Below are 12,009 nucleotides of genomic sequence, written 5' to 3'. Positions count from 1 at the left end.
TTTATTAATTTGTACTAATTTCATTTGTTTCAGGGTTGTGTAAGAACAAAAAAAGGAAGGAAAACACACAGAAACCTGCTTTCTCTGCTGTAGCAGCCATTAGGTTCGGTGTTCCAGCTTTGAACTCCCTAATATATTTTGGCTCATGAAAACGGATTGAGAAGATACAGAATCATTCTTAATAGCAGACTTTCTCAAGCCCTTTATGTGTAGGAGAGAGAGAAGTTTCCTGAAATGTTATACCCTTCATGGAAACAAATGTCAAGGAAAAGAATGTGAACAAAAGTTGGAGTATTCTATCAAATGCAGAAGAAGCCCTTAGTATCTCTAACACCTTCCCTTTAGAGCAGGTTTCACCATCTAATGTGCCAGATCTTCCCAGGACTTTTCCCAAAGTAGTACATCTAGAAGCTGGATCCCAGAAAAGGTGACCAGGCACTGCAATAGTATCACAGACGCCAGATTCTTCAGACATGTCTCAAACACCCTTCCCCAGAAGACCTCCCTTCCATATATGCTATATCTGTGGCAGAGAATTTGGGTCAATGTCTATTTCTATACATGAACGTAAGTGCCTCGAGAAGTGGCGTATTGAGAACAATCAGGTACCAAGGTGCCTTAGAAGGCCAGAGCCCAGGAAACCTGAGGTCCCTACTGATGGTTCCTATACACTTGCAGATAAAAATGAGGCAGCTTATTACAGTGCTCAAGCCCAGTTTGTGCCCTGTCGAAACTGTGGCCGAACCTTTTTTCCTGACCGCCTCCCTGTGCATGAAAGGTGTTGCAAAGGAGATAGAAAACGAAGTGTGAGTCTACCAAACTCTACTGCACATAAATCTGGTAATGGACCGAGATCTGGAACTGGCTCAGCAAGTGGTGATCCATCTAAGGCCCATCAAGGAATGAGCAGGGCTGCACCAGGTGTATCAGACCAGGTAAATTGCTAAGCATGTGCTGTGTGAAAGGGTGTGGATGCATCTTGATGTTTGGCACTCCAGGGCAGACTGGCTTACCGTCAAATTTAAAATCACTTTTTTTTCAGAAGGACCCTTTAGCTCCATGCAAATGTTTCTCTGCTAAATAGAGGATAAAGAAAAGGGAAATACTGGGAAGGGAATGAGGGAAATTACTTCTTCATATTTATTTTTATTTTCCTTTTGAATGAGAGTAGTTGGGTTCTCTGTTGACCTTTAAGAGTTATATCCTCAAGAGGGACCATTGCTTGATATAGTTCCCTAGGAGATTCTATTTACCAGCTTAGGCAAGGTTTGGGTGTTACATATTTTAGGATATATTAGGTATTCTTAGTTAGTTAACACAAAATGCAACATTTCCTTGTCCTGTAAGCATCTAGCACTTCAAAATATAATTTTCATATTTTGCCGTTTTTCTTAACCTTGGCATGGAACATGAGTTTACTGAGGACTGCATGTTCAAAGGCAGCAGCTCTGGGTATAACAACAACAAAATAAATAAGACTGAACATTTTTTTCCACTGAATTTGATTCAGAATCCAAGAATAAAGAAGCTGATTCACATTATCCAAAAGCTACACAGAGTTTTGGAAAATGGAGTATTTTTTCTGCATTTGTTTCTGCACAAGCTGTCTTTTGGCCAGGAGTTTTATAAGATAGATGTCTAAATTTAGGTTCAGTGTCCAAATTAAATGGCTTTTTTTTTTTTCAAATGCGGGTTGGAATCCTGATTCCCTACATTAGTTTTGAAAATGGGATTTAGCTCTCTCAGTCAGCAAAGGAATGGAATGCTATGCAGAGCATTTCTAAAGATGCTTTAGAAGTCAAAGTATGTAACATGTTAGTTTACCAGCTGCTGAATAAAATGAAGATAATAGCATTACCCTAGCTCACGTGAGACTAAAGACATCAGGACCCTTTTTTTATTATGCTGTATGAGGCCACTAATTGATAGATTTTGGCAAACTAAGGTTCACTCCTCAGGTCTTTTATCAGCAAATTTTACATAATCCACAAGCAGTTGAAAGTACTGCACAGGAAAAGTAGGAAAAGTAATGCTAGGAAAAGTAATGTAGGAAAAAGTAATGGAGGAAAAAGTAATGTAGGAAAAGTAATGCTATTTACTCTACATTGTGCTCTTTACCAAAGAACTGTAATTGCTCTAAAGGTGGTTGTTCAATGAAAGGCAAGGGTGTGAAGCAGAGAGTTTAATCCATTACACATGATTCTGTAGGTTAAAAAAGAGAGGGTGAGGGGAATTTTCTATAGTTATAATACCATAAAAAAAAAAAAAAGTTTAGAGTGTGGTTTGGCACTGACAGTGACTCTAAAAAATGTTACCCTCTTGCACAATGTATCTGCTCCCTTTGTGAATTCACTCACATCTGCTGACTTGTTGAACAACAACATTATTATCACTTTTTACTTCTGTGAGCTCTGCAGAGCCAAAATGAAATCTGTTCAAATCTGTTCTTCCTTCTCTGTGAACAACAGGTTTCCTCATTTACTTCCAAGCAGTTACAGTTCATCAGTTGCAGCAGAACTAATGAGGCTGTACAGATTGCAGTTTGTAATTGAGGGACTTTATTATTAACAATGACTTTTAGGAAGGGATGATGGATTTTACCTCTCTGAGGTCTATTATTGTATTATTTTTAGAGCTGTTCTCTAGTATAGAGTTATGCATTGAACACAGAGGTGGGATGGGAAGACTGAAAGAAATATCCTGTGATCCAAGGGGGTTCTTCAGGAGTTGTATGCAGATTATAAGAAGTTGTCAAAGGAAGCCACTTTCCCATAGGCTTAAATTCTCTGTGAGAGGATCTTCATTTCCAGTTGAACATTTTGAAAGGTCCACACACTGAAGGGTGTGGAAAAGCATTAAGCTTATGGAATAACTGCAGATTAGCTATGAACAGGGACAAGGTCTATGTCTCCTCTACAGTCTTCCTCTTTTTCCAGCACAGAGTTTTAATTTTATTAATCTTACCAGCTACTCAGCTGTTTATTAATTCTGTTAAAAAATAGTGCTTCACTAGCAGTGGAGTGAAATGGTAACTGGTTTGGTCCTCTCTGGAAAGCATTTGGGGAAGCCCCTGTCTCATTTAACAGACATACTCACTGTGACAGTGAATTATTTAAGTACTTGCTTAAAGTCCTGATTCAACAAAACATCAGAGGAAAGGAATAACTGAAAAAAAAAAAACAACACCAAGCCCTTATATAAGTGTATTTAAGAGAAGTAATGCTACTGTCAAATAAATCTATGCAATGAAAGATGCCCTAAATTAAAAAGCTGGATATTCCTCATTTTCAAAATAAAGTTCTGACTGATTTAGTGGTACACCACATGAAAGGGCATTTTAACTTTACAACTGCAAGCACTTCTCCCTATATGCCTCTGCCTATATGCCCTGGAGTTCTCTTCGCTTTAGCATGTGGCATCAACTAGGCCAGTATCATTACTGACAAACTCTTTCTCAGTTCTACACCTTTAGAGGTGGAGACTGAACAGCCTCTGTAAACTATCTCTTCCAGTGCCTCGCTCTCAGAATCAATGAAATATCTGAGTTAATCATGTCTGGCTGTGTAAAACAACAGCCTATGCTTAGAGACTCTCAAGGGTCACATCAGCTCAGAAATTCTGCTTTGGATTCTGCTGTGATACTCCAAACAATGGAAGTGGTGTCTGGAGCTACTGAAACTCAGACTTGCAGTAACACAGAGCCTGTGCTCTATTGTTTCATAGAAAAAAATGTGTGATGCATATAAGTGAGCATCAATAACTTGCTATGTGTTTATGAGTTTTGAGGGTTTTGACAACAGATAACGCTGATCTTAAAAGCCTAGTAGATGCTGCTGCCATCTGCTGTTTCCCTCTTATCTGGTTAACTACCTAAAAAGGTTTCACTGATCTTCCTTTGCTGAATTGTAATGCATTTTAACACAGCGTAAATCTTGAAAATTTGTGGAGAAACAAGCTTGATGTTGTATTTTACTCTAGAATAAAGCCATGTAGCATCTTGGTAAAGGGAAGACTCCTTCAGGTGCAGAATAATTCTAAGAAAGGTGGGAAGTCGATGAGCTTTTTCTGCTCATCATTTTTTTGGTTTTGAACACCTTCCTAGAATACTGGCAAGTAAATTGCAAGTATAGAAAGTTAGATCTGATAATGGACAGTGAAGGGGTGGTTTGAATGAAAGTATTATCATTAGGAATGACTGAGCTTCCTTCCTTTGCTTGTACACGGATGCCATATTCATTACACTGACTTACTCAATTTAAAAAGAAAGCACATCAGGAGCAAAATTGGATATTTCAGTGCTTCCAGTGGAATAGTATTTTTAGTTATGTGCATTATCTTGCAGAATTACCTTGCTGTTCAAGGAAATTTCCTACACAGGCATATGAACAGTTCCTATCATGAGGGCTGTTGTGTCTGTTTCAAAGACTTGGTAGGCTGGGAAGTGCAGCTTCGGATAGTCATGAGAACCATGCTATACCTTGTCCCTGATCCTTATGCAAAATGCATTTTACTTGGAGGAGAAGAATGTGTGGAAACAACTGCTTTCATACAATAGAATGCTGCTGCTAAGTGCTTGTACCAATCTTTTCCTGAGCCTCTAATCCTTGGGCAATTCAGGTCGATGACAAGAGCTCCGTCCTAGGGCAGGATGCCTCCCCTTTTCCCATTAAAATACATGGATAATTAAACAAATAAGAAAAGGCAGAGGTGTGTGCAGTCCCGGGTGATAAATATTTATGTAGGGGAGTTTGGAAGTCAGTCTTATTGTGTGTACTTAAGAAGAAATAAAAAGCTTTGTGCAGTATGGAAGGATTTGACCTCATATAACACCATAACAGCAGCCTGGGGCTAACCTTAAGTAATGTCAGGTCTATTGAAAATACATAGTTGCATAGTCCTCTGAGCTAAATAACTTCATTCATAGTCACGCAGACATACTTAGCAGTCTTGGAGTAAAAAAGAAAATACTGAGACACCAGAGGAAAGCCTAACTACACTGTTAGGTATTTGTAGGTATTTTTATAATAACACATATCCTCAGGAACAGACCTTCCCTACAACCCTTTTTGAAAGTTAAAAACAAAGCAGTGAACAGACAGCCTAGCCACTGGCCTGTGAGTAGTTTGGGTTGGAAAATTGTGGTGTTTCCAAAAATAGTTTAGTTTCAAACTGCGGGCCTCCAGATGTGATATTTTGGATAGGCACACTGAAAATAAAAAGAAATGAAGGGTAAATATCATCAGCTGTAGAAATTCCAAGTAAAGCTTATCGTATCTTGGATTCCACAGTTAAAAAAGAAAAATCTGTTACTACCAGTTGTTAGGCTAATCTCTTTCAGGTTTTAAACATGTGTGCAGAGAATAATTGGTGTATATAATTGTATGTGTGGTGATGGGTCAATCTCAGTATTTTTCTGGAATAAAAATAACTCTATCCTAAGAGTGATCTGATTACTTTTAATTAATTCTACTTTCTGCTGTTGTTTCTGTACCATTTTTAATTGTGGAAATTACAAAAGATAGACATTTCTAATTGAAAAGATTTCTGCATTTGTACTAGGATTCCTTTTTCCTATTCTGTTAGTATATAAAGAGTCCCTACAAACCGAATGTAAATCAAATTGCTCTTTCCTAGTTTCCAGCCAATAAGTAACAATTTAAATTAATGGCAGGAACCTAGCTAATGAAAACTAGTGGGGAAAGTGTGTTCCCAGTGATTTTACACCTAGCATTTTTTAAGAAACCATTTCTAAAATAGTATAACCATATGCACAGCAGGCATGCAATACTGAAAAGAGTTCTTTGACCTCAGGAGTTTAGATTATAGTCTCCTTATCTAAAGGTCTCCAGAACCCACAAATAAACATAAAGTGTTTTCAGAAGACTTCGTATCTGGACCCAGGGTCTTACTTCAAAATCAGACAAGTTCTAGCTCACCACTTGAAGTAAAAAAGTAGGTGAAATTTGATAATGAAAAATTATAAGGTGTTCTTAAAACAGCTGTTGCTGTATTCATCTAAAAATATGAGAAGGCTATATTTTTATATATATTAGAAAATATGCTTATATAAAATACTGTGTTATCAAAGATAGCAAGGAAATTCCATTTGAAAGTCAAGAGGATGAAAATGTCCTTGGAGAGACTGTCTTTGGATGTTATATTTCAAGACACTGTGAGAATTTTCCAGATGAAGTCCACCTTTTCCCAGCAAAATGACACTTTATGGAGTAGTATTTCTTTCATGTAAGTGAGATTACATGTGTGATACAGGAAGGCAATCTTATGCAGATTGTCCACTAATGACATTTTCAGACTGTAGCATAAATGTGAGAAGAGCTGCCCAGAATTTCTTGAACACATTGATGGGCTGACAGAAAGAGTCATAAATACTGGAACAGGTTATGCTTTGTCTTACACAGCAGCAGAGGAAAAAATGAAACCCCCACCACTCTTGTTTGAGTGAGAAAGGTTTCCCGTATTTGGTCTGGCGTGGCTGTCTGTCTAACTTGAGGAGGGCAGGGAATAGCTCATCTCTTACTGGTATTTTGCAGTCAGAAGTGTAGGAAGTGCTGGCGGTTGCGAGACCCATCTGTGTGCCTCAAAGTGCTTCTCTACAGCATGTTTTTGTCCTACTTCCTGGAGCACGGCTGGTACTGACACCACGCCTAGCCCAAGACTCGCCTAAGGACATAGCCAAGTCCATAATCTGCAATACCACAGTAATTTTACATTTTTCAGCCTTAGATTATGTATTTGTGAGGTTTGAGGTTAAGGAATCTTTTTCTTCCATTGTTGAGCTGTTTTTGTCTGAGAACAGAGTAGATCTTCAGTGTGGAAACAATTAGTGCTTAGAGTCCAGTTCTGCCCTTGCTGCAGTCACTGGCAAAGTTCACACTAAGGCCTTTGGGAAAAACAAACAGTAGTTCCTATTTTGCCCCTCATCCTGAAATATCTTGGATTGGTTTTAGTCTTTGAAGGCCAAGAATTCCACCAGCTAACTGACCTGTGGCAAAAGTGGGGTAAGGAGCCACCATCACCTCTTGGGACAGCTGTCCTCACTGTCAACCTTAAAAGAGATAGTAAGGCTGGACACAGAGCATTGAGCTGTGTTCTGATGGAAGATGGAGCCTTTCTGTTACTGTATGAGACATCAATAGTTCAGCTGAGGAAGCTTTTGTTGCTGTTTTCCATTTTACTTCTGCTTGGAAAGTAAAAAATGGCTTCAACCATTTAAGGTGGATGCTGCATTGCAACCTAATGAAGCAGAGGAGTTGTTTCTGCATGTGAAGACAGCATTTTCTTGAATTCAAAGGTATGAAAATAAAGGAGATGAAACTTAACACAGCTAAGTATTGATTAGTCACACACATGAACTTTCAGCTCAGCATCTGTAGAAGAAACCTGCCTGTTCCAGGTGCCCAGTTAATGAGGCAGTATCTCTTACAAGCTTCAGGACTGAATCCAAGCAAAACCAGACTGAAAGAAACAGTTACAAGGATTTCACATATATCAGGGTCCTTGTCTACATGATTGCTTTCATACAAAGTCATTCTGATTCAAAATTAATATTGACAACAATATTTCTTCTTCTTCACCATTGTTACTTGCAGGCAAAAGTGCTAAGATGGCCACCAGTGATTTTCTACATAGGTGGCCATGAGTATGGAACAAAATCTATTAGTATACATGAGCCACAATGCCTGAAAAAATGGCACCAGGAGAATGACAACCTCCCCGAGCACTTGAGAAGGCCAGAGCCCAAAAAGCCTGAAGTCAGAACCGTGCAAGGTAAGCTACAGACCAAATTAAGAGGGATGAGCAAAAAAGTGGGAGGAATAAAAAAAGAAAACCATATTTTAAAGCAACAGATAAACAGTTTACAAGTACTTCATTCTCCAGTTTACTTTCAAGAGGTTGTTTTAAGCTTTCCTTCTGTGAAGCATCCATCCTTAGAAGTAAGAGTGGTCATTATCTTTGGAACATGCCTTCTGGGACAGTCCCCTCTATGTGTCAGTATGTCCTGAATCAAAACACAAATAGATTAGCAATCCGCTTCACAGCTACATCACTACCTTTTGACTCCTTCTAACACTGTAGACAGGCATGTCTTAAAACAAGCAAAAACATCCAAAAATAATGTGCAGACATGACACAGAATCATTAAAATAAAATACCCTCAGGCAACATAGGTGGAGATACTTCAGCCAGATTCTTCTATGGTCAACATCCCATAGATGTTATTGATCCCTTTTTATTTACAAGTCTGAGAAGCTTTCATTGTGAGACAGTGTAATATAAACACAGTGGAGAAAAAAAATATATGTAGTATAAAGTAAACACTTTCTTTGTGCCAGTTTTACATGTTTGTGCTGTGGGTTCTAAGATTCCACTTCTTCAGATCAACAAACACTGATGATTCCCAGCACCCACAGAGATAGGCTGCCATATGTATCCCCAGGGTTGTATGTTCACTGCAGGATGAAAAGGAATTCCTATCCATGCTTCACCTGGAAGCTGTTCCCAGGACTTCCCTATTCTCACATAAAGTTATTTCACCTTTCTTGCTGGATGCTTTTCCTGGCTCTGCCAGCTGGTCTGAGTTACTTTGGGCCAAGTTTGGACCACTTCCTCACAGGCATTTAATTCACACACACTTTTTTTTTATATTCCCCACAATTTCCTTCAGTTTCCCCTAATGTCTGGAAAAGTAGACAAAGTCTCCTACAACTCACTTGTGAAAGAGTCATACACTATATCAGTTTACAGCAGTACAAAGAAATATATCCTCAGAAGACATGTAGGAGAGAGCAGGATCACCGAGAACACTAACCAGATGTTCAAAATAATAATCAAAGTTCAAATAATATCAAATTGGAACTTGGTTAACAGATGCCAAGTGGCATAGTTGAATCTGCAGTAAAAGATGGGTTCAAAAGACATCTTCATTGTATTTGCTTTTTTAGATGTTAAGCACTTTTTAATTATTACACATTGTATGGTAAAACAGATGGGGAAAATGAGAATTCCATGTGAAAGAAGAGGATGCAAAAGGACAAATCAGGTTATTTTGAAATACACTATTCTTATTTTGAAGGAGTGGAAGCAGAAAGACAACCACTCTTTGAGAAAACAATCTAGCAGAAGGCTCCCAGATATGAATCAGAAAATTGTCTCATTTACCCAATGAGTCATATCAGGCGCCTCACATCTCCTGTGAGGTGCTGTGTGCCCACAGTTCCTCTGGGGATACTGACCTGCTTCCAGCATCTGTCCCTAGATGCCTGCTGATGCAAGCCTGATGGGTTCTGTAGCTTGAGCTAAAATTGTTGTTCCCCCTGCAGCTGCCTCATACTCCTGGCCTTGAGAAAATAATCTCAGTGTTGTTCTTTTTCTGTAATACTTACCCTTGATCATGTGGTAAATGCTATAACTGACCTTGAGACCACATGCATGTACTGCTTGTCTCACAGTTTCTCAGCTCAGGGGGAGGGATTACCCCTGTTGTTGAATGAAATAGACAATGTTCAAAAAAAGCTCAGAAATATTAACTGCTTACATAAAACTTTTTATAACTTACATAAATCTTTTTCTGAAAACTCAAGTGTCACAGGAAGACAACCACTGCCCTCATTACACAGTGTTTTGTTTGTGGAATGCCTAACACATGCCTGCAAGGAGAAAGTCATCTCTCTTTCTCCCTCTCCTTTTTTTTTTTAATATTCCATAAACTTTCCAAAGTACAGAAAATACACATTCATTTCCTGCAAGCAAAGGGGATACTTGTCTCAGCCAAGAAAAGAAACACTACTTGGTAGCTCTTCTAACAAAAAGAACATTAGGAACAGGCATATTAAGAGATCTAAGGCTTATTGTGGTTATGTGAACCATTGGATATGAATCATATTAAAATTGTATGGGCCTTTAATGAAGAGCTCTATCATGTGCCAATGACAGAAACCATGGAATATTTTTAAATTCACAAATCCTTTTCTTTTAAAAAGTGTCCTCTGCTAACAGTTCAAAGAAAAAAAAACCCAATCTTTTTCTATATTGTCATACCAAATAAGAAGGGTGAAGCAAATACATCTTCAATTTGAGCCATGGGGATTTTTTTCTGCACGCACTTCGAATGAAAACCCTTACGATCTAAATCCAGGTATTAAGCAACCTGCCTGGCCTTTTTGCAAATCAGTTTGAAACAACACTGTGTGAAAATCCATTTCAGAAGGAAAGTCCATTTCAAGATGAAAGTAAACAAGTTGGTTTTTTTTACCCAAATTAAATCTTGAAAATACATCTGGGTATTTGAAGAATGCTCCTGAGTTTTCAGAGCAGCCATTCTTCCCCGCACTGGAAAATAATGGAGTGTTAGGCTGGATTAGTGTTTAGATGACAATGGATTCATTAGTGCAATGACCTCACAGGAAGTTGTGGCTTAAAGGTACTGTAGGTTTTGTCTGTAAGGTTTTAGGCTTGTCTAAGATTTACTCCACTTTTTAGTGTAACTTGCATAGACTCCATCAGTCCAGAGTAGTACAAAGAGCATATTCTCAAGTACGATACGCTCCCACCCATTGCCATGGTCAGATAACACATGCTCGTTAAACAGAGCTTGAAATAAAGCCAAAAAGTGAATTTGCTGGTAATAGTATGTATGCAAAGATGTTAATAATTAGCTGAGAATGCAGATCATAACACACAGCATGATGTTTTCTCTGTACTCTCATACAATACAAAATGATTCAGTTTGAAGTTCATTTAATTCAACCCCTGGGACAAAAAACAGAGTCTTTTTTATATATTTTTTACTCTTTTGCTTCTTTCTTTTCTTTTTCATTTGCAAAAGCAATATGGTTTGGTTAAACTGAAAGGCTCAGTCAACAGGTATTTCCTGAAAATATTTTCCATAAAGAGTTGAATGTGGGTCTCCAGAATGAAAGCTGATACTCTCTTTTTCTAATTTTCCAGCCAAAGGTTTCTATGATCTTGATGCTTTAAATGAGGCTGCCTGGACCAGTGCCCAAGCCCAGCTAGTTCCATGTGATATTTGTGGGCGTACTCTTCTTCCAGACAGACTGATCGTCCACCAGAGGTCCTGTAAACCGAAACAGGGAAAGTGAAGTGGATGTAACACACATGCATACAAATGCATGCCTGGTCACACAGACACAGACACACATTTATCCTAAGCTCAATAAAACACATGTGTGTGTGTGTGTGCATGTGCACATACACATGAATACACACACAGGCACCCGTACCGTTCAGACAGACCATAAGAGAAATAAAATTCATCTGGAGAGACATGGTCATCAAAACTGTGTTGTGTAATGATGTATCGTGTGCTCTCTAAAAGTCTCCAGAGTAAAAATCAGCAGTTGCTACTAAAGTATAAAGTCAAATACAAAAAAATTAGTTCTTTGAAAATTTTGGTTTTCCTCTTTCAAAGAATCTCTGGTTAGTGTAAGGACCTGTAGCTGAACTTGACTAATCAGAGAAACCAAGTAGCTCCTTTAAGCTTGTTCATTTTTCTTTGGGTTTTTCAGATTTTTTTTGTTTGGAGCACTCCATTGCTCACATCCTTGTGTAACTGCATCTCATGAAGTCCTTGACTGCTACAGTTGAAACCTTCCCATATAAAGGGATCCAGTCACATGGCAGAAGCAGACACAGTTTTTTTTTAAAAACACCCAGAAGTGCCCTCTTCTTGCTTAAGAATGATACTGACCATGTGATTTATCTTCAGCTCAGTAAACTGATCATGCCAAAAAATTTGTAAGTCAGAGAAGCACATCTTGGCCATGAAGTTTGTAAAAGAAAACATTTTAATGTCAAGACAAAACACGCATGATTGCCAGATGGCTGGCATAAAATACCACTGTGCCCAGTGTACCAAATGTGGCCATAACAGAGTGCCAGTGCTGGCAGGAAGGGTAGGTATTATACCAGAAAGCCATGGGGAAGGTGTTTGAAGGTGCTATTTTGAAAAATACTGTTACGTTATGTAGA

General features: G+C 38.5%; 1 protein-coding gene across 1 annotated transcript; it reads left to right on the top strand.

The window, feature by feature from the left end:
- The first annotated feature begins 863 nt into the window (after nucleotides 1–863).
- Nucleotides 864–11,120, top strand: ZNF475 (zinc finger protein 475). Its single transcript, XM_069000780.1, has 3 exons — nucleotides 864–935; nucleotides 7,611–7,788; nucleotides 10,969–11,120. Exons 1-3 carry the CDS (start codon nucleotides 903–905, stop codon nucleotides 11,118–11,120), a joined length of 363 nt encoding a protein of 120 aa, XP_068856881.1. The 5' UTR covers nucleotides 864–902.
- The last annotated feature ends 889 nt before the right edge of the window (nucleotides 11,121–12,009 follow it).

Source organism: Aphelocoma coerulescens, assembly GCF_041296385.1.
Source record: "Aphelocoma coerulescens isolate FSJ_1873_10779 chromosome Z unlocalized genomic scaffold, UR_Acoe_1.0 ChrZ, whole genome shotgun sequence".
NCBI classification, from domain to species: Eukaryota; Metazoa; Chordata; class Aves; order Passeriformes; family Corvidae; genus Aphelocoma; species Aphelocoma coerulescens.
The sequence above is the reverse complement of the archived record's forward strand: the minus strand, read 5'-3'. Positions and strand labels throughout refer to the sequence as shown.

Excerpts from the sequence above, each read along its gene's own strand:
- ZNF475 (XM_069000780.1), top strand. The coding sequence starts at position 903 with ATGAGCAGGGCTGCACCAGGTGTATCAGACCAG. Across the intron at positions 936-7,610 it reads CACCAGGTGTATCAGACCAG|GCAAAAGTGCTAAGATGGCC; the intron begins GTAAATTGCTAA and ends TGTTACTTGCAG. Across the intron at positions 7,789-10,968 it reads TGAAGTCAGAACCGTGCAAG|CCAAAGGTTTCTATGATCTT; the intron begins GTAAGCTACAGA and ends CTAATTTTCCAG.